At 35.5% G+C, this 23,801-nt stretch overlaps 3 protein-coding genes and 1 non-coding gene across 4 annotated transcripts; 3 read left to right on the top strand and 1 right to left on the bottom strand.

The window, feature by feature from the left end:
• Window positions 1-2,361: 2,361 nt before the first annotated feature.
• On the bottom strand, window positions 2,362-5,065 carry LOC106440260 ((S)-ureidoglycine aminohydrolase). Its single transcript, XM_013881881.3, has 13 exons — window positions 4,888-5,065; window positions 4,668-4,799; window positions 4,276-4,363; window positions 4,123-4,199; window positions 3,853-3,892; window positions 3,680-3,746; window positions 3,529-3,614; window positions 3,352-3,433; window positions 3,195-3,251; window positions 3,069-3,107; window positions 2,875-2,945; window positions 2,743-2,796; window positions 2,362-2,603 (listed from the first exon to the last, which is right to left on the bottom strand). The coding sequence occupies exons 1-13, from the start codon at window positions 4,931-4,933 to the stop codon at window positions 2,534-2,536; spliced, it is 909 nt and encodes a 302-aa protein (XP_013737335.2). The 5' UTR covers window positions 4,934-5,065; the 3' UTR covers window positions 2,362-2,533.
• Window positions 5,066-5,224: 159 nt separating this feature from the next.
• Window positions 5,225-8,426, top strand: LOC106440262 (ATP-dependent Clp protease proteolytic subunit-related protein 4, chloroplastic-like). Its single transcript, XM_013881882.3, has 8 exons — window positions 5,225-5,569; window positions 5,992-6,195; window positions 6,327-6,382; window positions 6,606-6,732; window positions 6,866-6,943; window positions 7,232-7,345; window positions 7,444-7,553; window positions 8,205-8,426. Exons 1-7 carry the CDS (start codon window positions 5,297-5,299, stop codon window positions 7,513-7,515), a joined length of 924 nt encoding a protein of 307 aa, XP_013737336.2. The 5' UTR covers window positions 5,225-5,296; the 3' UTR covers window positions 7,516-7,553; window positions 8,205-8,426.
• Window positions 8,427-15,566: 7,140 nt separating this feature from the next.
• On the top strand, window positions 15,567-15,673 carry LOC125607738. The gene has a single exon (XR_007338808.1). It is a non-coding gene; the product is annotated as a small nucleolar RNA R71 (small nucleolar RNA).
• A 3,083-nt stretch (window positions 15,674-18,756) lies between these two features.
• LOC106440264 (expansin-like B1) lies at window positions 18,757-21,854 on the top strand. The gene is made up of 4 exons (XM_013881885.3): window positions 18,757-19,034; window positions 19,721-19,830; window positions 19,983-20,294; window positions 21,447-21,854. Exons 1-4 carry the CDS (start codon window positions 18,902-18,904, stop codon window positions 21,642-21,644), a joined length of 753 nt encoding a protein of 250 aa, XP_013737339.2. The 5' UTR covers window positions 18,757-18,901; the 3' UTR covers window positions 21,645-21,854.
• Window positions 21,855-23,801: the final 1,947 nt, after the last annotated feature.

Raw genomic sequence — 23,801 nt, 5'->3', positions numbered from 1 at the left:
GCATAAGTGGGAACCAGTGACTTGTGTCGAGACCACTAACTCTAGCTTTAGAGAAAGTAATTAGAAAAAGTGAGTGAGTGAGTGAGAGATAAGGAGAGGAAGAGCTTAATTAGGACGAAGAAAGACAAGTGGAGTTAATTCCAATATTCCAGTTTGGGAAAAGGGATTGTGCGGTGATGTCATCAACAGTCGCCGTCGGCAAGAAGTTGTTAACGCGGCTGACGTCCTCCCGGTGGTGGAGGTGGCGGCCGTTTTATTGGTGGACCACGTTTTAAATTCTCCATCCATATTATATCAATTGATGTTATCAAGAAAGATTTTATTGATAGTTATATGAAGAATCAAGGAAAGATATGATCTCAAGTTTGACTAGCTCATTTCTGATGTATAATAGCTTAATAACATGTAGGAGTATTTAGAATATCAAAAATACTCTCACATGTTATTTTGATAGAAACTTAAGAACGTATTTAAGATTTATACTAGTTATCACATACAATCCCTAATCTTAAATACTTTCTTAAGTATATTGGCTTTAGAATATTTTCGATATTTAAGCATAATTCTGAAAATATTAGGAAAATTTTGTAGATAATTTTAAGATTTAGGAGTTTATAGCTTTCACCACGGAAAAGGTTGAAGATTAGGGATTGTATGTGATATCTTTCAAATGGTGATTATTTCACCATCCGAACAATATAGTTATTATATGCTCTCTCTGTTTCTTAATGTTACATATTTTAAATTTTTCACATATTTTAATAAAATACATTAAATTTATATATTTTTTGTGTTTATTTTTGTTTCATAATTTTAAGCTAATAACAATTCAGTAAGTGCAATTAAATTTTTTAAAATTTGCAATTAGTTAATAAAATATGTCTTAAAAATGTAAAAATTAGATTTTTTAAAACAATTTTTTTTCCTAAAATATGTAATATTAAGGAACAGAGGAGTACTATTCAGTGGAAGCTTTGGCAAGGACCATCTGCGCAATACTCAATACGCAATACTCAAGGCGAACCAGTGACACTAGTATTTTGATAGAAACTTAAGAACGTATTTAAGATTTATTCATAAATAACACACTGAGAGGCTAAGAACATCTCCAACCCTACTCCATTTTTGACTCCAAACTCAATTATGGAGTAAAATCATCTCCAACCCCACTCTATATTCAACTCCAAAATGGAGTAATAGCTAGGGTTACTCCATTTATGGAGTAATCTTACCCATTACTCCATTTTGGAGTTGAACTTTTTATATTTATAAAATGGTCCTTTTGATTTTTAATGTTTTTATTTCATACTTAAAATAACATAATAACATAAAAAAAATATAATACTCCACAAAAGATTACTACTTTATAGTTTACAGAAAATATGCATAAACTCATAAAAGTCAAAACTAAAAATAAAAAAATATAAAATAAATATAATGTAATATAAATAAGTAATTTAATAATTAATTCGGTAAATTGTTTTCGAAACTACTAAAAGCGGTGAAGTATTATTCAAACGGAATAGATGAGTTTTTTAATTTTGTGGGTCAAAATTTTGATTGATAACATTTGTACTTGTTGAACTTGATATATGCACAAACAAACAATAGGACCCAATACATAATTCAAATTACAAAACAAAACTTTATTTTTTCTTTATGTTCTTTTAATGCATAAAAATATTTTTGAATTAGAAAAATTGCATATGATAAAATCTGCACGAATTGAAATTGGAAGATAATCTCTAGTTGTATTTTTAATGATAAATATTTAATTTAAATAAAATATATTATTATAGAAATTTTGTAAACATAAAATAGTTGGGTTAATTGTTAATTTTTTATAAGTTGAAAGTACTAATAACAATTATTAACTAAATGAAAAAAGAATCTTTTTGTTTGGAGTAAAAAATGGAGTAATACATTGGAGTAAAATCTAACTCCATTTTGGAGTTACACCATTTTGGAGTAAAATTTGGAGTAATACATTTGAGATGCTCTAAGAGCCTATCTAGACTCTGCTACTGAGCTAGACTAACGTTCTAAAAGGCCAAACAAAAGAAACAAATAATACAACTTACATGAAAATGTAGCCATTTGGAAATTAGAGGCCTTTAGGGCCAGAAATGGAAGGTGGTTTTATAGCTTTAGACATCTCGAGATTTTGGTGATAAGGCCTGCCTTCTATAAGCTTTCTTTGAATTAAGCGTCTAATGAATATGCTCGTTTGTGTATTAATGAGCCATAATGCATCTGAATAAGATATGGTTTTCGGCTTGATCTTTGTACTCTTTGCCTCTCCTGGTTTAGGTTATGCATGTCAAAGAAAACAAGATATATAAAAAACTATGGCGAAAGCAGTAGAGGCAACTGACATTTTCAAATTAGTTTTCTTCATACAAAACAAAAGTAGCTGATGCTTGGAATAATGAACATGAGAAGCTTTTAAGACTGAAAGCTAAAGAACAAGATTCTGGCTTCTAGTCCAAAGAACTCTTCTCCATACTTCACATCAAGTCATTTGGATCTTTGGTTACAACGGATTACGATTCACATCTTTGTACAACAAATAGCGAGACCTATTCTTTCCAAGTGCAGCATACCTGAAACAACAAACAACTAGCTAAGAATGTGTGTGGTCGAGTGATCTTTCAGGTTGTCAGGAAACAGTTCCAAGAGAATTTGGTTCTTCCAAAGGTTTAAGACATAAGTAGAAATTAAAACCATGGGGCAGTATCTTACCACTGAGGAACAAAAGGAGCCATCCATATGACATCACCAGCCTGAACTGGATACCTATTTAGAGAAAAGATCACATTGAGTAATCTAATTATATATCACACTTGCAATTTATTAGTACAGTGTGGCGCATACCAGTTATCTCCCAAGCGATAAATGCCTTGGCCTTCCAGAAGCAACAAACCATGTTGGTTATAATGAACTTCCTGTTAACATTCCAAAATCATTTGAGAAGAATGAATCTAAACTGAATAAGAACAGTTGGAAAGAAAGTAAATTACAAGTGGGTATTAAGATCCCTATGGTATTGAATCTAAACAGTTATGTACCTTAACATTGAGAAACTCTCCAGGCTGAAAGTCCATAATCTGCATATGACAGAAACAATACTAATTAAGCTTAAGAGGTCTGAAGAAGCGAAAGGATTTCATTAGATGCTCATACGAAGTGCTTACATGGATGTTGAAGTCATAAGCAAGGGAGACCGGAAGAAGTTTCCGCAGCTCAAAAACCTGTAAACGATAACAAAATGGCGTTTTCAGAGCTGACTTAATTTAGAATCTACAGCTTGAATGCATTATGAGAAAGTGGTTTAGTTTTCTACACACTTACCTCACCGGGAGTCTCAAGTAGTGGTTTCTTGTCAGTGGAGCCAACGATAAGCTCTGTTGTGTGACTCCCTAGACGTTCATACCTATAGATATAGCAGTACCAGAGGAGTTTTTAAAGTTATAAAACCGTAGAGAGATCTGGAAATTTCTTGTTAAATCAAGGGCGAAGGAGAAGAACCTCCGCTCAAAGACAACAAGTGTTGCAGACTCAACACAGTCCAAGGAATGATGAAAGTTTGGAGGTAGGTATGCATATGAATCAACCTACATTTAAAAAAATGGACTATCAGCAGAATACTTCTGTAAATTGTTATTCACAGAAACCATACCGTCAATTTTGTAGAGGAACTGGATGTGTTAGTCAGTGTCACAGCACCATCGACCACGAATACAAGACTTGAAGAAGATTCAAGACATTTGAAAGGAAATAATCAGCAGACTGTTGATAAGTACAAGTTTACGTTAAAGAAAGAGAGAGAGAGCTTATATTAAGTAACATTACCGCTCGGTGTCTTTTGGAGGTAAATCTGAACTTGACATTTCTGCAAGAGATATTAAAACTCAGCTAGACCTCACAAAAATTCTACAAGTGGATCATATAACGCCGCAAATTTCTAAGCCTTAAAATCACTGGATGTTCTAATAATAACAAGGAGATTGGTCAAGTAGCTCACTCGTGTACACAAAAGCTAAGTTCATAGACAGTTATATCATCCAAATGAAGAATATAAAGAAGGATAGTCTCAAGAACTTGATATTATTGATAACAGACCTTTCATTTTCGCAAAGTACATGACAAAATGGGAACCCATTGCAGGTGTGATCAAATACGCCCCTAATGTATTTGTCCTGTCAATTTAAGAAACAAGTAAGCTCAAGAGCCTGTATACTTCTGAAGCTAGCAAAAGAAAGAAAAGAGATGTACCAGTCAGGTAAAGGGCTGAACACATGACTTTCCGGTGTTATCAACGCATGATCTCGTTTGTATACACTTCTTGTATAACCCGGCAAGTCTACAAAATCAGAAACTTACTGCTTAAAACACTTTTACAAAGGTCCAAATTTAATCAGAAAACTAATCTAAATATACAAAAGGAACAACTTTTCAGAAAGAGACTGAACTATAGCTACTATGCCAAGCACCTAAATGATCAGAAGTTAAGAGCTTTTTGCAAGACAGGAGCTCAGATTAAGCACTAGTCCAAGTAAACTCTACCTAGAACATAAAAAAACTCGAACTTGACCAACAAAAGTATCAAACTTTCGATGACACGAAGCTAGAAAGTGAGGATCTTTGTAAAGAAAACACATTCGAACCTTGGAGGTGAGAAGGAGAGAGTGTTGGATTCGTGACTTTCCAGTAAATGGGTTTCGTCTTCTCGTCTGACTCAGTGATCGAAGGCGCAGAGCAAAACCCATCGTCGCTTTTCGAAGCTTTAACAAAAAGACCTTCGCCAAGGTAATTGATAACAAATGAGAACCTTGTCAGTCAGTTATGAACAAAAGCTTGTGAAGAATCGAAAAGATTCATACTTACTGATGATGATGATGATGAAGAAGGAGATTAGGTGAAGTGAACGCATCTTCGGTGAGGATTTAGTGGAATAATTCAGGTTTCAGTGCTTCACTTTCACTCATTTGGTTTGTTTTTTATAAAAGAAAGAACACAAAATTCAGAATACGACACAAAAGATTCTCTGTGGTCGATGTTTTTGTTTGCTAGTAGTCTCTCGTGAATGGTTCCTTTTTAAAACCGGTTTAATTCGGTTCCGATTGGATTTTTTAAACCGGTATAAATTCCCGGTCCATATAGAAACTTAAAGGGCCTATTATTTTAATTTTTATAGCCCATAGGCGGCCCAATTTGATAAGGATCGTTCGTTATCGTTTCGGTTCCATGTCTCGGCGACTCTCTCTCTCTCTCTCTCTGCAACAAAGGGAAAAAAATGGAGGTAGCAGCAGCGACTGCGACGAGCTTCACAACTTTCCGAGGTCGTACGTCAGCGATAATCCCGTCTTCAACACGCAACCTGAGATCTAAAGTGATATGCTCGTCTTCTTCTTCTTCTTCGCTCAGAGCTTCTCTCTCGAATGGCTTACTCTCCCCGTACACCGGAGGAAGCATCTCTAGCGACTTCTGCGGCGCTAAGCTTCGTTCGAAATCGCTTAATCCGTTAAATCTCTCAAGCTCTAATCCTAAGCGCGGAGTTGTCACTATGGTACTTGAATGTTTACATTTCACATTGTTTATCTCGATTAACAAAGCTATATATACTGTTACGATTTCGAAATCGAGGTTTGCTTGGCTGTAGATTAGTGATTTTGAGCTGGCGAGCCGATAGATTAGAGTGACTAGACATAGGCAAACTAGCTCACAACGGGGAGAATGTTCAGGGCTTGCAGTTGTTTGATTGATCGGTGATGCTACTACATGTTTATACAGAGGGTTGAGTATGATTCTTGAACCTATGTGCACTATTAGAAGAATCTATGTGCTATGTGATTGCCTTTATGAGAAGCAAGTTGAGAATGTGACAGAGGTTTCACTCAATTGTGTGTGCCATTTGCATATTCATTGTGTGGTGAGTCTTTATTTATTTGTTCCCATGGTTTGTCTGAGTGTGTTTCCTTTCATCAACAGGTTATACCTTTTTCAAAAGGGAGTGCACACGAACAACCTCCTCCTGATCTGGCATCGTATTTGTTCAAAAACCGGATTGTTTATTTGGGAATGTCTCTTGTACCTTCAGTCACTGAGTTGATACTCGCCGAGTTTCTTTACCTTCAGTATGAAGACGAGGAAAAGCCTATTTACCTCTACATTAACTCCACTGGGACGACCAAGGTAAGCTTCCATTAGAAAGTCTTCCATCTTTGAGAACGCATCCTTTAATAGTGACCTTGAAATTGTGGTCTATAATTCATTACCTAATCTTTGTAATGTTTTAAGAGAATTCAATTTTTTTTACATTTCAGAATGGTGAGAAGTTGGGCTATGATACCGAGGCTTTTGCAATTTATGATGTCATGGGGTTAGTATTCTTTATCCCTCTTCTTTAATTTACTTCATTTTCGTATCTCTTTCTAAACAAGAATCTATGGCTAGACTCTAATCCTGGAGCTGGTTTCCCGAGTATTCTAAACCGCAAAATTGAAGAAATTGTTTTATGTTATGCTTTTTTTGACTTGTTGTTTTTCGGAGACTGAGCATATATCCATGCAAGAATCATCTCTTATATTATCTTTTGACTTCAGGTATGTCAAACCACCAATCTTTACTCTTTGCGTTGGGAATGCTTGGGGTGAAGCTGCTTTGCTTCTGACTGCTGGTGCAAAAGGAAATCGTTCTGCATTGCCCTCATCCACTATAATGATAAAACAGGTTCTTCATGATCTTTATTTTAGATTGTAAGTGGCGTCTGTTTCCCACCTAATTGGGAGAAAGGCTTATATGATTCTTAGTTTTTGTGAATATCTGTTATCCATATATTTTCTTTTATTTGACATCTTTGTAGCCCATTGCTCGATTTCAAGGCCAAGCAACCGATGTTGAAATCGCAAGGAAAGAAATCAATCACATAAAGACAGAAATGGTGAGAAAACTCAACTTTAAATGAACTCACATAGTTAAAAAGCAGTTGTGATATACTTAGAATAGCATAGTTTAATTTACAACAGTATACAGTTGTTTACGTGATATGTTCTATGACTATTTGCTTACGGACATCTTAAATGCACCTAATTAGCCATCATGAGTATGTACTTGCTAGCAAAATTGAAATCATGTGCGCATTCTCTTTCCTGTACTCTTCATTTTTATCTTCAAACTTATCTGATTAGATTACACGTGTGTCTCTGTTCTGTGTAATGTCAAACTCAAGGTCAAGCTGTATTCAAAGCATATTGGAAAATCCCCGGAGCAGATTGAAGCTGACATGAAACGCCCAAAATATTTTAGTCCTAGTGAGGCTGTCGAATACGGGATCATTGATAAGGTACGATAAATGACACATGAATGATTTTGTTTTCCACCAACATAGACTGGTTATCTACTGCAGAGTTGAATTATTCTCTTCCTGTAATCTGTTTGCAGGTTGTTTACAACGAAAGGGGCAGCCAAGACAGAGGAGTTGTGTCCGACCTTAAAAAGGCACAACTCATCTAAACGTCAGAAGTATCTTCCAAAATCCCTCATGATTAAAGGTAAATGCTGAAACTTTCTCGCTTTTCCTTCTTCATATTGATGATAATGATCATGAAAGTGCCTGCTGGACTTTAATAGCTTTTAATCACACAAATCATAAAATTACACTTGTGCAAGTATACTTTCGTTCTGTCAGTTTTGGACCCATACAAGAGTTAGGAATGTTTACTTATAAAAGAGGAACACCTGTAAAAGCTCACACACTTTTTACACCCCACTAATGGTTCACGATGACTACTTTACCATTCAAGCAATAGCCTTGTAGAAACCTAACGAATACCGAGGGACATATAGTTTCTAATGTAAGTGCTTATAGTGGCCTCCCTCTAGTTTTCTAGTTCTGCATCCCCTTTAGTTGCAATAGTTACTTCCCATTTTCTTTTAGTGATATCATTTTCATTGCCCATTATAACAAACTTCACCACAGAAGGCCGACACGTCCCCTAAGGATTGTGCTCCTTCAGACACTAAAACTCATATCATTGGCTGTGCAAAGTTTTTTTAATAATCTCAAACCACTGTGCCTTCTTTAATCATTTGCAATGCATATTAACACCTAGCCTTGATTGATCCCGGGGGACTAAAAGTAATGTTATTCTGCTTGTAAATCTATTTGGCAATGACATTATCGTTTTTGCTGTGATTTATAGGTTGTTGGTTTGAGCGCAGATCAAAGGGGTAATCGTTGAACCGTTGATCGGCACAAAACCGAGTTAAAGTCTTGAAAAATGTGAAAAATGTTATGTGTAGAATTTTTAGGGTTATCAAACATAGACAAACCTATTATGTGCAGGCTTGTGAATGCCTAGAAACAGAATTGGTGTAATTTCCAATGTTTTGAACTTTTTAAATTAATCAACTTCGTCTGCTCACTCTCGTAATGCATATTTTCATTTGTATGTTCGAGTTTTACCATTTCTCGAACTGGATAGAGAAATTATTGAGAGATGACATAACAGTTGAACTCACCAACCCCATTATGTGTAAATCCTTCTTACCTATGAAAAAGCCTACACTTGTCACAAACACGCAATGGTTTTTTTAATTATTGGACTTGACATGTATACTGTTCTAGTGACGTCATGGGCTCCTTACGTGCCGGCGAATCTGGATTCTTGTGGCGTAAGAATTCACCACACGAAGTTATTGCAGCTTAGTATGAACATATTATTGCGCTGCTAAGCATGATTAACTAGAAGATGTTTTCAATCTTGAAAAATCTTCCTAAACTAGTAAGTCCATTAACATGAGACGGCCATTGTCCAAACAACCATAATTAGCGTCAGTAGATTTAATATAACCAACCAAGAAACTAACCAAAACATGAAATACCTATTATCTCAAAAAGCTATTTGTGTCAAGCGATAATGATTTTAAATAAACATTCCTGTGGATTGAATCTCTGGGCGGAACTCTGACTGCACCTGATTAAATATCATTCCAAAAGGCTACAAAGAGAATATTTCTAGGAAGGTAGGGGACTAGAAAAATTTGAGTGGACTACAACCAGACCAACAGCAAAAAGGGTTTAATATGTAGTTTTATATAAAGACATAGCATCCTAATCTTATTTACATTATAATAACGATCGTTTTCAAATAAAAATCATGGCTGCTACCCAATGTGTTATCTTGTTGACATCTCACACAGTCCCGGCTCAAAAAACTTTTGGACCCGTGGCAAAAGGTATAATATTTTCTTTAAACATAAATATCTATGCTAATTTAAATTTTTTTGGGCTTTAATCTTTAATTTTTTACAAAAAATTGGGCCCTTTTTCAATACTATTTATACAAAAAATAATTTGGGCCCTAGGCTCATGCCCCCTTTGCCATCCTTCTAAGCCGGCACTGCTCACACTACTAAACTATTTTAATTAAGAGAAAGTGTTACTTGCGGGGTGTGTTTATCTTAATTTGAATATCAAACATAGAAATATTTCATGAAATATCTTGTTCGATGTATGAATTAATTCACATAAATGATATTATAATGTTTGCCATATATTTGACATGGAACATCAAACATATAAAGTTTGCCATGTATTGGATAACTATTTTTCTTTTTTTAGAGGGGGTTTTAGCGTCCAAAATATCATGTGGCATGGAAGAAAAATTCATTTGTAACACAACCAGCTGATCAAACTCAAACATTCTTCAAATGTTAATTATGTTTACTTGATCCAAATTAATTCGAATAACATGCAATATAAATTTTTTAGCAATAATTATCAAAACCGGTTTATGTTTATCAGCTGAAAAAACAATAGTTATCCAATACATATCCCTTATATATTAATTGAAAAACATTACAACATTGTTTTGTTGCCACATGTCATCAATACAATGATTTTTAGAATCTATAGAGAAATAAGTTGGTCTATCTAAATATATAATAAGCTTAACCATAAATTTATTAGTAACGTTCTTTATATTCTTTAAATAAAAATTACAGAATTGTCTAATGTGGCTAAAATATATATGACAATTAATGATTTTGAATAATTAAGATTTGATAAAAATTAGTGTACCATCTATCATATTTATTTAATTTTAAACTATTAAAATAAATTAAACATCCACATTAACCATATAATAAAATTATATTTTCTGTATATGTTTTATTTTAAAAAATTTTAAAACGACTATATATTACTAAAAAGGTTAAAAGTCTCAAATTCAAATTTTGTTTATTGATTTAAAATTTTTATTATGACAAGATATTAATGATTACAAAATCATGTAAGTAGAAAGTCTCATTTAATAATTATTAAGATTAAAAGATATCTATATCATTTTAAATTAAACTATATCCCATATAAAATACATAAACTTTAATTTCAAAATTTAGTTTGAACATTTTTTTCTGATAAAAGCTTTAAACAAACATTGACAACTTAATTTTTTTTTTAAATTACAAAATATTAAATACTAAAACTATTAATCCCACAATAAAAATTTTGTTATCAGTAATTTATTTTTTTTTGCTATAAAAGATAGAATTGATTAAAAAAACCATACAAATAGAAAACATCATTTAATAGACACTAATATTAAAATATATTATATGTTAATATCATTTAAATTTAATTATATATCCTATCAAATAGAAACAATATTGTTTGGATTAATAAAATTTATTTATATGTTAATTATTTTTGAATTATTCAGTATATATTTATTATTTCATCATATGTTAAAAACATATAATACGTAAAATAATTTTTAAATACAATATTCATCTTTCGCAAGGCATAGATCTTAACCTAACCTATTATTAATACTAAATAGCTAGTAGTGAAAGAAAACCAATGAAACTGATATTACGTGTATACGCACACCAAATAACCTAATGTGCACACTACCACAATCGAATGGTATGTCGATGTAGCACTTTAGGATCGAATCCACAGAGACCAACTGTTACACTTTATTTCTATAGGATCAATATTAAGCTAAAACAATATGGGGGTTTTAAAGTTGAGGAATCGTAACAAGCAAGTAATAGATTGAATTAAAGTTTTCAGATGATTAAAAATGCTAGCCTAGGGTGGTTTGATCGGGTGTTAAACAAGTGTGAGCCAAACAATTATTCAAGTTTAATTAAGAGCAAGTCTAGAACTCGGATCACTCAAGTAGAACAGCCCACTGTCGTGGTACTGCTCCCTATGCTGATCGATCTTGATACCTAAACTCTCGTTTGGATCAAGATGCGACAGCAAGCAATAGAGGTCAAGTCCGATATGTTCACAAAACACCCTAACATCTACTTTCGCTGGTTAGGGATGCAATGCTCATTCAAGTTATGTCTAGCAACCTATAACACTTTTGATGAATAGATTAAACCTAGAATCAGGCACTAAGTGGTTAACTTGATGCAAGCCTTAAGAACAACAATGAATGAAGACAATCGATTTATAACTTATTTATGTCAAGCTCACGGATCTAACACCCTAACACCCTAGACTAAGCAAGCTGACTACTCAGCCATGGAGCAAGAAAACACAGAGATAACAGATGAAGAAAACATGCTGAATCAATAAAATAAAAGAGATAGGGTTCAGGATTCTTCTCAAGAGTGTAGAGATCCTTCTCCCTTTACAATAAGCAAATCCAACAATGGAGTTTTTGGGTCTGGTTCCTCTCTGTAAACTAGCGTAGAATGTAAAAAGAAAGAGAAAAATATGATATATCATAGCCACAGGCGGCTGGGAGAAAAAGATGGGATAATTAGGGCAAATCCCGTAATGACTTGTAGTTTCCTTAAAAATCTCTGCCGCTGGAACACTCACTCGGAACAGTCACTCGGGTTGCTCCGCTATCCGGAACAGTCATCAAGACTGTTCTGCGTGAAAACCACCAAATTGCATTGTTTTCTGCCTCTTTTGTTCCAGCTGATTCATCTCCCATCCAATGCAACTCCAGACCTGTAATGACTCGAAAAGGACTAGGAAGACTCGATAAAGACTTGAAAACCAATTTAAAAGCATATATACAAGATGTATAAAACACCATATATCAATTCCCCCAGACTTAGATCCTTGTTTGTCCTCAAACAATATCAAGTATCAAGAACAGGGAGAAAGGTTTGAAAGTGTGGGAACTCTCCTATTCTCAGCAACCATACTTTAACCACGAATCTCTGAACCATACAAGCAGTAAAACTAGGACAACACACCCTTACCGGAACCCCACTGACTGCTGTTCAAAAATCGGCTCCATACTCTTCATCTCAAACCTGAAAAAGCAACACTATCGAGACAGAACTCCCTACATTCATTTAAGAGTAGCGTGAGCTTCTCATCACAGGCATCATTCAGGGTAGACGGTCTAGGTGTGGAACAGGCTATTTAATGGTGGAGTTAAGAGTGTTTAGGGGCTACCATTTCATTGAAGAGGATGCAGGATATCACACAAAATGGCAAGAGAGGATAGATCCATTGATGTCCACAGCCTCTACTCGTTTTTGCTCTATCTGGTGCGACTGTTCTGATGACGGAACAGGCAACTGATTGTTCTGCTTTCTACTTTCCTCTACACACTCTTCAATACTTGGTACCAACTTCTTGCTCGACCTTTCCAGTGGCTCCATGTTTCTTTTCTTTCTTCCCCTTCTCCATCACATTAATCTCGTTTTTTTTTTTTTTTTTTTTTTTTTTTTTTTTTTTTTTGAAGACTGATATGGTGATGTGACGAAGAAGGAGGTAATACATGATCGTTCTGAGTGCCACTGGTGGTTCTGATTTTGCAACCATTCTGGTTCTCCACCCCTGCTCTTGTGCAGTTCATTGGTTATGGAGCAGTTGCTCCCTTAATCTGCTTGTTCTCCTTTCTAACTGAATTTCTGCAGCAGTAACGAGTAGCAGGCTGCGTTGATCCTTTCCTCTCCGACCTTTTTGCACATATCTGCACATATGACACTGAAAAACAAATGCATGAAGGTGGAATAAAGGCTAAGGTGCAGGGTGGGAACTAGCTAAAGATGAGCTAGCCACTCAGGATCAGCAAGATGGATAAAAAGGATAAGAAGTCCTGAGTGTGTTCTCGTTTCCCTGATCTAATGCCCATAACAAGAAGAATTTCAGTCAAGATTAGGTTCAAGTAAGGTGGAGTTAAGTCTACCCAGTGTAACCTGATCGGCTGAGAACCTTCTGGAGAATCAAGTGAGATATGTCAGGGTGTTCCAGGTCCACATGTGTGTCTTTCGCCACTGCTAAGGTCACTGAATAAGATAACTAAAGCACGAGGTGGTTAGTGATCAACACGGAATAAGGTCCTAATTCCCACAAAATTTTGACTGACTCAATAAAAACTGACTCGAATTGACCCAAAAGAAAAACAAAAGAAAGAAACGAGTTAGTAAACGACGAAAACCCTCCCCCAGACTTACTTCACAACGTCCCTGGTGTGAAAATAAATCAGAGAGAAGGTGAAATCAAGAATAAACTTTTTTTTTTTTTTTTTTTCGAGATACTTACCTGGCGCGGAGCAGCCTGACAGAGCAAGACGCGGTTGCTCCAGCAAAGGATGCTCTGGAATGAGAGCAGCCAGCTGCTTGCTCCAGTCAAGGGTCTCGGATTTTCTGATTTATGACCTGAGACTCAACAAACTAAAAACAAAAATAAGTGAAAAAGAAAATCCTAATGTTAATGACACTCACCAGTGGGTTGCCTCCCACCAAGCGCTTGGTTTAAGTCTCTAGCTTGACTTGGTGACTGGGATCAGTCGGATTGAGCAGGAGGGCCTGTTCCAAAACAAGCTCCACAATCAGACATGTTCAGCTTCAGAACTCTGCTCAGCAACCCTTTCACAGCAGCGTCTCCTTTCTCCTTCAGCTCATGTGTGAGAATGGCTCTGACTTTAGAGAACGGTTTGGAGGTACCCTTGCACTTTACCTCATACTCAATGGAGTTTCCATCACACTTGAGAGGTATCAAAGTCATTGAAGGATCTCCCTTGATCATTTTCTTCTGGACTTTCTGTTTCCCTCTGAATTTAGTAGGATCAGTGCTAGGATCTTCATCAGAGAACAGCCTGCTCTCACCCTTATCACCATGCTCCTTTTCTGGAACAACTTTCAGCTTTTCTACATCAAACACTGAGATGCGAGAGGCGTGTGATGAGGAAGATCTGGTGGGTACAACCTTGTAGAAAACTTTCTTGTTGATGTTGGAGAAGAAGACTCTCTTGTTGGGCATATCGATGGTTGCTCCAACAGTAGCCATGAATGTCCTTCCAAATATTAAAGGCATCTCATGATCCTTGTTCATCTCAACAACTTGAAACTCAGCAGGAACAATGCATTCCCCTACTTGAACATGAAGGCTGCGGATGGTTCCATATGGGACTGCTCTGGAAGAGTTTGCAAAGGTCAGGGTCAGCTGAGAACGCTCAATATCAGCAATACCCAAATCGTCTACAATAGCCTTTGAGACGAGATTAACACAAGAACCAGAGTCACACAGAGCATCCTTGAAGGTTGTTCCTGCGATGGAGCATGGGAAAACAAACTTTCCAGGATCATCAACCTTAGGCAATACCTTCAATGCTGATGTAGACAGTGCTTTGATATAGAGGACCTTGATCTCCTCTTGAGTCTCTCTACAGTGTTTAAAGAACTGGAGCAATGGACGAATCTGCAGAGCATCTTCGAATGCAAGTTCTTTAGGAAGCCTTCTCACCATCTTGTTAAAACCTATCAGCTGCTCTTCACTAATGGGATCCATCAGATGTCTAGGTGGAATTGGATAGGGAACCTTGGGAACATAGACTCGAGATGGTGGAGTCTCAGCAGGTTCCCTGGGAGCAATCACTCCAGAGCTAGCAGACTGCTCTGTGTTCTCTTCTGCGACTAGAATAGTCTCAGCAAACGGCTGCTCTACTGCATTACAGTGCTCAGTCCTAGGATTTTTATCAGTTCTTCCAGGGAGCGTCTCTTGTTGCCTCTTGACACTCTCAGCTGTTTGAGCAAGCTGAACATCGATCTTTCTCATATGGATCGCAAGATTGTCATACTTGTTATTCAGCTCAGTGAACATGTTGCCCATCCTGGTGTCTATTTCCGTGGTTACCTGATTCAACGCCTTGGCCTGAACCTGCTGACCCTGCAACAGCTGTTGCATCATCATACCCAGACCCATCAGCTCATCTGGTTGACTGTTCCCGGTAGCTGGAACAGCATGCGGATTGCTCTGCGGTTGTCGCTGGTTCTGGTTCTGAATATGCCCGGCCGTAGGTTGTTCCATGCTGAAAACGTGTCCTTGGTTGTTTTTCAGTAGCTGATCAACCTTGGCAGTCAGCTCATCTATTTTCTGGGCGTCAGAACTGTTTCCTTTCTTGGAGCAATCACTCTCCTCTTTCTTATTAGCTGAGCTAGCAGCCATGTTCTCAATCAGCTTAAACGCTCCATCAGTGGTTTGAGTCATGAAGTCTCCATTGCTCGCAGAGTTTAGAGCACCTTGGTATTTCCAGTCCACTCCATCATAGAAAATGTCCAGGAGGTAATCATCATCAAATCCATGGTGAGGACATTCTCTGCGATAGTCATTGAAGCGCTCCCATGTGTCGCAGAAAGGCTCATCAGTGAGCTGTTTGAAGGAGGTGATCTTGTTCCTCAATGCAGCTGTTCTCGCCTTAGAGTAGAAATGGCTGAGGAACGCTGATCGGACCTGTTCCCATGAAGTGAGAGAGCCGGTAGGGAGAGAGTTCAACCACCGTGCAGCTTTTCCATCAAGAGAGAATGGGAATAGCATGCACCTGATGTAATCTGGTGGAACACCATTCGCGCGAGTGAAACTGCAGACTTTTTCGAAACTCTCAATATGCTCCATTGGAATTTCTGTAGAGAGACCAGAGAACACCTTTCTCTGTACTAGACCAATCAAAGCAGGCTTGATCTCGAAGTCCTGCCTGGTGCAGAGTGGAGGAACAATGGCAGAGCGCGTAGTAGGGATGTTACGCGGAAGGTTTCTCTGCCCGATTGGAACAGTCTGCGCCTGTTGTTCTTGCTGCGCGAGAGCAGCCTGTTCAGCAGCATCCTGCTGAGCTTGGATGGTCTGCTGCATTTGTAGCATCTGCTGCTGCATGAGTGCCATAGCCGCAGCGAGATCATCCTGATTGGCGTGATCACCCATAGTGGTGTCAGTTTGCCTTGGCTGTTGACGATTTGTTCTTTCTAACCTTGCTAGCTCCTGGTTGGTAAATGTAACTAACTCTCCTTGTGCGTTTCTCCGAGTATGTCTACTGGTCATGCATCTGGAAGATTAGCTGCAACAAAAAAAATAAGGCAAGTTAGAGGTCTTAGACTAAATAAATAACCGAAAAATAAAGGTAAAAAGATGGTCCCCGGCAACGGCGCCAATTTGATATTACGTGTATACGCACACCAAATAACCTAATGTGCACACTACCACAATCGAATGGTATGTCGATGTAGCACTTTAGGATCGAATCCACAGAGACCAACTGTTACACTTTATTTCTATAGGATCAATATTAAGCTAAAACAATATGGGGGTTTTAAAGTTGAGGAATCGTAACAAGCAAGTAATAGATTGAATTAAAGTTTTCAGATGATTAAAAATGCTAGCCTAGGGTGGTTTGATCGGGTGTTAAACAAGTGTGAGCCAAACAATTATTCAAGTTTAATTAAGAGCAAGTCTAGAACTCGGATCACTCAAGTAGAACAGCCCACTGTCGTGGTACTGCTCCCTATGCTGATCGATCTTGATACCTAAACTCTCGTTTGGATCAAGATGCGACAGCAAGCAATAGAGGTCAAGTCCGATATGTTCACAAAACACCCTAACATCTACTTTCGCTGGTTAGGGATGCAATGCTCATTCAAGTTATGTCTAGCAACCTATAACACTTTTGATGAATAGATTAAACCTAGAATCAGGCACTAAGTGGTTAACTTGATGCAAGCCTTAAGAACAACAATGAATGAAGACAATCGATTTATAACTTATTTATGTCAAGCTCACGGATCTAACACCCTAACACCCTAGACTAAGCAAGCTGACTACTCAGCCATGGAGCAAGAAAACACAGAGATAACAGATGAAGAAAACATGCTGAATCAATAAAATAAAAGAGATAGGGTTCAGGATTCTTCTCAAGAGTGTAGAGATCCTTCTCCCTTTACAATAAGCAAATCCAACAATGGAGTTTTTGGGTCTGGTTCCTCTCTGTAAACTAGCGTAGAATGTAAAAAGAAAGAGAAAAATATGATATATCATAGCCACAGGCGGCTGGGAGAAAAAGATGGGATAATTAGGGCAAATCCCGTAATGACTTGTAGTTTCCTTAAAAATCTCTGCCGCTGGAACACTCACTCGGAACAGTCACTCGGGTTGCTCCGCTATCCGGAACAGTCATCAAGACTGTTCTGCGTGAAAACCACCAAATTGCATTGTTTTCTGCCTCTTTTGTTCCAGCTGGTTCATCTCCCATCCAATGCAACTCCAGACCTGTAATGACTCGAAAAGGACTAGGAAGACTCGATAAAGACTTGAAAACCAATTTAAAAGCATATATACAAGATGTATAAAACACCATATATCAGAAACCTTTGTGATTCCAGAAAAACAGCACGCTCATCATATTCTATAGAATTCTTTCATTCACTGCACCAAACAACTAATCAAAACTCAATCTATTAAAGACTAGGTGTAATGAACTTCGTTTTGCAGGCAATAGTTGCTAGACCCAAAAGCTATGGTACCCCACCATTTTATATTGGCACTATTTTTTTTTGATATTACTCACTCAGTTTTTCTTCTTCTTATGATTAGATTATTTCATACATAATTTTCTACACTGAATTCAAAATCTAGAATATGGCACACACGGTATTTAGTTATGTACAGTGGTTAAAGGCGAGAATGCATTAACCAAATAATAGCAGCATACGTGTTATCCTACTGGTCTGGTTGAGGCCATGAATAATTTTTCAACATATGCATATCTTTTTCTCTTTTCATTGCAAAAACAGTTTCAAAGTCCATTGTCTTTGATCTAAGTTTGTGAATGCCGCTACAGAAAACATATGTGAAACAAGTGTTTAGGCAACCACATAATTACTTGAATCGTGGCTTGTGTCCATTTAGCCAATCATATCTGCATTGAGCGAAAAATATCTTTGATGAGATCAACATGACCATAAGTAAAGCGAGACCGAACATGTCAGTCCAATGGTAATTCCTATCAGTAATGAGGTAATTTGGTTTCTTTAAAATCAACTAATATAGTTTGCTTTCGAATTTTCTTGTTTACTAATCATGATCAGAAAATTGTATAATCAATATATGTAACTTAACTTTTCAATATATTTATCTTTACTCCTTTCACCGCAAAACTTATACGATAGGTAAATTTCTCAAAAGTGAAGTGTGAATTTCGATATGTGATTCCCCAGCTATAAGAAAATAATGATAATGACATTGAAACTAGGTTCAGGTCACGACCAACCTCTTAAATCCCAAATTTCTTACTTTTGAAACTAGGTTCAGGTCACGACCAACCTCTTAAATCCCAAATTTCTTACTTTTGAAACTAGGTTCAGGTCACGACCAACCTCTTACCTCCCCAATTTCTTACTTGGGTGGTGCAAGTACGCGTTTTTAGCGAAAATATAAATTTGAGATAGCTTTTGCCAAGTGGAAAGAAAAGAAATAGTAACGATGCTTGAGCAAATGCTTATAATATTATAATAAGCACTCTACCTTCAACTATAAATACCATATTAGACTTCTCCTCTACCATCACATATCTTTTGTAACACTAATCTATTTCCCAAACCACTTTTAAAATAGTCTGGCAAAGTGGCAATAGTTACATATAACCATATGAAGAAGTCTCACGTTTTGCTTCTTCTGCTTGTTCAAGTCATTGTCCTCTTGCCTCTTCTTTGTTTATCTGATGACTTTGTTAGCTCTAGAGCTACTTATTATGGCAGCCCCGATTGCAAAGGAAATTCCCGTACGTATTTGAATTATTTTCTTATGTATATATATTTGAGTAAATTGATTATTTTATTTTTATAATATTATGAAGCATGATTGGAAAAGCTACATTAACAGAAACAACTCAAATAGTCAATATCATTATCAAGCTTAATAATTATTATTTCTTCTGTAACATCTACCAAGTTTATCCAAACTCTTAATATATACTATTTTTTTAAAAGCCTAAAATATTAACTTAAATGCTTTTTTTTTCATATTAGATGTCTCTTAAATGAAGGTTTAACCGGCTTTTGTTTTGGACCGGATCTGTATATGGTTAGGAAAATAATTCTATTAAAGATCTGATTGGTGACCATTCAAGAAATAAGAGAAACAAATAGAAAAAGAATATACGGGAATAAAATATCAGGATGGAAAATGAACGGTCGTTGTTCTTTCTAAAATTTAACAAGGAATAATTTTGTTCTTTAAAACTCTACGGAAAAAAAGAATGAAAGAAAATTATTATTCCTTGTGAATGGTAATTATTTTTAGAAACATTAGGGAATGCATTATCCTCGTCGTTCATTGGTCACCATTCATACCCAGTCTATGTGTCTTTGGGTCGAGTATGACATTACGTTTAATATATAGTTTTTTCAAAACAATCTGCTGATAAAAAAATAAATATTTACTGATGAGAATATGAATATTATTTAGGAGGAGCATGTGGGTATGGAGAATTTGGAAGAGATATCAATGATGGTGAAGTAAGTGGTGTTTCATCTCGACTATGGAAAAATGGAGCTGGCTGTGGTGCTTGTTACCAGGTTTTTATATTTTATCTAATCTAATATTTCATCAACAACAGTATAGCAATATCTAACCTAATATTTCATCACAACGGTATGCTATAGCTATATACATGTAATTAGACTATCATTACTAAACTAATATCATTAATTATTAATTATTAAAAAAGGTGAGATGCAAAATACCTCCACACTGCAATGAGGAAGGAGTATACGTAGTGGCTACGGACTATGGAGAAGGAGATGGTACGGACTTCATCTTTAGCCCTAAGGCGTACGGACGTATGGCTCGGCCCGGCACAGAGTTTCAGCTCTACTCTTTTGGTGTGGTTGACGTTGAGTACCAGAGGGTCCCTTGCCGGTACGGAGGGTACAATCTGGTGTATAAGATCCATGAGAAAAGCTATAATCCTCATTATCTTGCCGTCCTTATCTTGTACGTTGGTGGTGTCAACGACATCCTCGCCGTTGAATTCTGGCAGGTAATCGATCACTTTTAACATATTATCTAGTTTTTGAGGATGTTTAGCGCTAGTTTCAACACTTATTGAACTTTAACACAATGTATTCCGCAGACGCTCATCGTTAATACATGACCGGTCCTAAAATATTGAGAAGCATAGACAATTTAGTAAAAGTTTTAATAATTCTTCAAAAAAAATTTAGGAATCTATATTATTATCTATGAAATGATTTTTTAACATTTGAGCTCTCCCGTTGACAGTTAAAGTAATTAATATCAATGATACCATTAATGAATTTTTAATATATTTTTATATAATTAAAAAAATTATATTAATAATATTAAATTTATATGTTATATTATACAATTGATTATAAATTAATATAATATAATGTCAAATAAAAACATATTTTAAGAAATAAGATAATTTTTATTTATATTGTGTTGTTACTTGGAAATAATGTTTTTGGTTGTAAAAATTCAAAACTTAAGATATGAAAATTTATAGTTAAATATTAATCAAGTAAAAATTTTGTATAAAAATATTTTATAAAATATTTCTAATATGTGAGTATTTTTAAAGTTTCAACACAAAATTAAGCATATACAAAATTAAGCATATACATTTTGATGAAAATTGTCAAATATAAATTTTTGATGTTTGATTTGAAGTTTTTTTTTTTGATAAACCCTATCGGCTGATCCGGTCGGCTTCGGGAGGAGCGAACTTAGTGCTACAGAGTGGACTGGCTACCACACTGCTTAATCCGAGTTTGGAATACCTTCCGATTAATGTCAAGGGATGAACCGATCATCTGTTACGATCCACCATGTAAACCACTTGGGCCGAAACCCAAGTCTAGACTAGCCAAATGATGATAGTTTAGTTTCCAGAGGGAATCGAACACATGACTGATGTGGGTACACATTAAGCCCCAAGAGATTCAACTAGGCTACCATCACTTGGTTGATTTAAAGTTTTTGAAAAAAGAAAATGTATATTAAATTATAATAAGACATAACTAATAAGTATATTATGTCATGTGCGAACAAAATACCTGGTTTATAAATATATATTAACTCTTAACAATTTGGAGGTTCAAAAGTATAGTTGTATGCAAAAGAGTTTTGACGTTTTGTGAGTAGATTTGAACATGACTATATGATTCAGGAGGATTGCAAAGAGTGGAAACGCATGAGGAGAGTGTTTGGAGCGGTTCATGATTATCAGAATCCACCAAGAGGCACTCTCTCTTTGAGGTTTTTAGTCTATGGAAGCGCCGGTCTCAACTGGGTCGAATCCCAGAACGCTCTTCCAGCAGATTGGACCGCCGGAGCCACCTACAACTCCAACATTCTACTTACTTAACTCTCTCTCTCTTGATAGCCTGTTATATACGTATGGTTTTCTCTATGTAATGGCTACAACATATTTCAATAATGCCTGTAGAGCTAGTAAGGATAATCATCGTAGATTCATATAACAATGTACTGTGTCTAGTCAAGAAGATTGTAATGATTTGTAAGGATTTGGTTAGTGGAATAATCAAATAATGATAAAACTTAACAAAAAGTTTCATATGCTCTTTTTATCATACATCATGATCATGGTCAGTCATTAGTCAATCAAATACATCATGATCATGTTTTTCTCTGGGTTTCTTTTGACGAGCTTGAAATTTTCAGTGGAGTTTTGCCTAGGGAGCCTATTAACTCCAAAAATGAGCCAATTTTATATATACTGTATAGTCTTTCCAACATTACTCTTATTTAATAGTATTCATAATAATTACATAAAAACTGTTTTTCTTTAAACATATGAATATTAAATTTTTAATTAAAATTATTGATGCAGCCTAAAATCATGAAAAATCAACCAAATCAGCTAAATCATTTCTTAAATAATTAATAGTATAGATAGTAGTAATATTAGTAAATTTTTGTTCTATTTTTATAATTTTCCCTAATATAAATCATTGTTATAAATACATTACAGTCTATATCACTGGAATATTTAATTAGATTAGAAAATTATATCCTGAAAATAACAAACTCTTATAGATATTAATTTTCCAATATACTCGAGAAGAAAAAAAATGGAAAACACGTATTTATGTAAAAAAACAGAAAAAAATCCTACAAAGCTACTTATTTGTTGATTTCTTTTCTCAGTTTACTTATTTGTTTCCTCCTTTATAATAACTAGGTTAATACCCGCGCTACGCTGCGTACAGAGATTCTATATAAATTTTGTATTTTACAAATTAGTACTAAGCTAATTTCATAATGTAATTTCTGCAACTCTTGATAGTGTATCAAATTTGCTTAAACAATTTGAAAAAGTATACACACCAATAGATATTATAAAATTTTATCTTATTGATAAGGTGGCATTTTAAGGTGTGACTTGTTTCTTCTATGGCTATCAAGAGTTGTTTTTAGAAGAATCTGATCTGAACATGTTACATAGGTGGTTTGTTTTTAGAAAACTCACCAAAATTCTATTGAAAAAAATGTGCTAGCATGGAAAGGTATACCGTGTACCTACAATATACATTCAGACTTTAGCTTTTACGGTGCTTTTTATTAATCTGAGATAGTCATATACAACTTTCGCATATGGATTGAACATCAACCTGAGTTTGAAAACAAATTAAAGATATGAAAAATATTTTGTCTTTAAAAAAGAAACTCTATATGATCTACATAATACTTTTCAACATGAAAAATAAGAACAAATTCCTTTCGCTCTTTTAGAAAAAGGAACATTGTGAAATTATACAGCAAGAAAATGTTGTAACAGATGAAATCCTTGTAAAAAAAAAAGTAATTCCATTTCCAGAATCAGTACTCATGATTCATTGAGAATCTTGTGCAGAGATTCTAAAACTTGAAACTTAGTAAAAAGTAAAAGAAATTTTAGTTTTCTAATTGTCTATTTATTTTTCGTATATTGATAATAGAAAGTAAATCCTTGATCAAAATATCAAACTCTACAATTTCATTCCTAATGTGCACATGACGATGACATGTAGGAAATATTCTTCTAACAATTTCAGGAGAAAGTCAAAAAGACCTAAACACATTTCCAACACTAAGAGGAAATGTGTACACAGCCTCCTTAAAGGTAAACATTATGACCATAAATTATGGCAAGAAAAAAACAAATATCAAAACCAGCAAAAAAGGTTGAAGGAATATTAGAGATTTCATACTTGGATTCTCTCGGATGATATAGCTTCACCATTAACTCTTAAGGCCATCAAAATGACAAATGTTACTTTCTCTTTCGCTTACTTCTTCGATGTCTCTCACATTTTGACATTGAAAACATAAAAAAATAAAGAAGTTTGACTGTGGTTAATCGGGCCTCCTCATGGTCTTGGACTGCAATTTTGTTTTAGTTTTAGAACCTTCATCTCCTAATTTGCCAAACAAAAGTTCTCACAATCTCGAAATCTCAGTTTCATTAAAGATCATTCTTAAGAGTGATGAAAAGGTGAGAACACATTTAGTGTTACGAAAA

Source organism: Brassica napus, chromosome A3, assembly GCF_020379485.1.
Source record: "Brassica napus cultivar Da-Ae chromosome A3, Da-Ae, whole genome shotgun sequence".
In the NCBI taxonomy this organism is placed as follows: domain Eukaryota; kingdom Viridiplantae; phylum Streptophyta; class Magnoliopsida; order Brassicales; family Brassicaceae; genus Brassica; species Brassica napus.
The sequence above is the reverse complement of the archived record's forward strand: the minus strand, read 5'-3'. Positions and strand labels throughout refer to the sequence as shown.

Coding starts and splice junctions, on each gene's coding strand:
- LOC106440260 (XM_013881881.3), bottom strand. CDS start 4,933: ATGCGTTCACTTCACCTAATCTCCTTCTTCATCATCATCATCATCA. Junction 4,200..4,275: donor TTCAGCCCTTTACCTGACTG/GTACATCTCTTT, acceptor TTAAATTGACAG/GACAAATACATTAGGGGCGT. Junction 2,604..2,742: donor GCTCCTTTTGTTCCTCAGTG/GTAAGATACTGC, acceptor TTGTTGTTTCAG/GTATGCTGCACTTGGAAAGA.
- LOC106440262 (XM_013881882.3), top strand. CDS start 5,297: ATGGAGGTAGCAGCAGCGACTGCGACGAGCTTCACAACTTTCCGAGGT. Junction 6,944..7,231: donor ATCACATAAAGACAGAAATG/GTGAGAAAACTC, acceptor GTCAAACTCAAG/GTCAAGCTGTATTCAAAGCA. Junction 7,346..7,443: donor AATACGGGATCATTGATAAG/GTACGATAAATG, acceptor ATCTGTTTGCAG/GTTGTTTACAACGAAAGGGG.
- LOC106440264 (XM_013881885.3), top strand. CDS start 18,902: ATGAAGAAGTCTCACGTTTTGCTTCTTCTGCTTGTTCAAGTCATTGTC. Junction 19,831..19,982: donor GCTGTGGTGCTTGTTACCAG/GTTTTTATATTT, acceptor TTATTAAAAAAG/GTGAGATGCAAAATACCTCC. Junction 20,295..21,446: donor TCGCCGTTGAATTCTGGCAG/GTAATCGATCAC, acceptor TATATGATTCAG/GAGGATTGCAAAGAGTGGAA.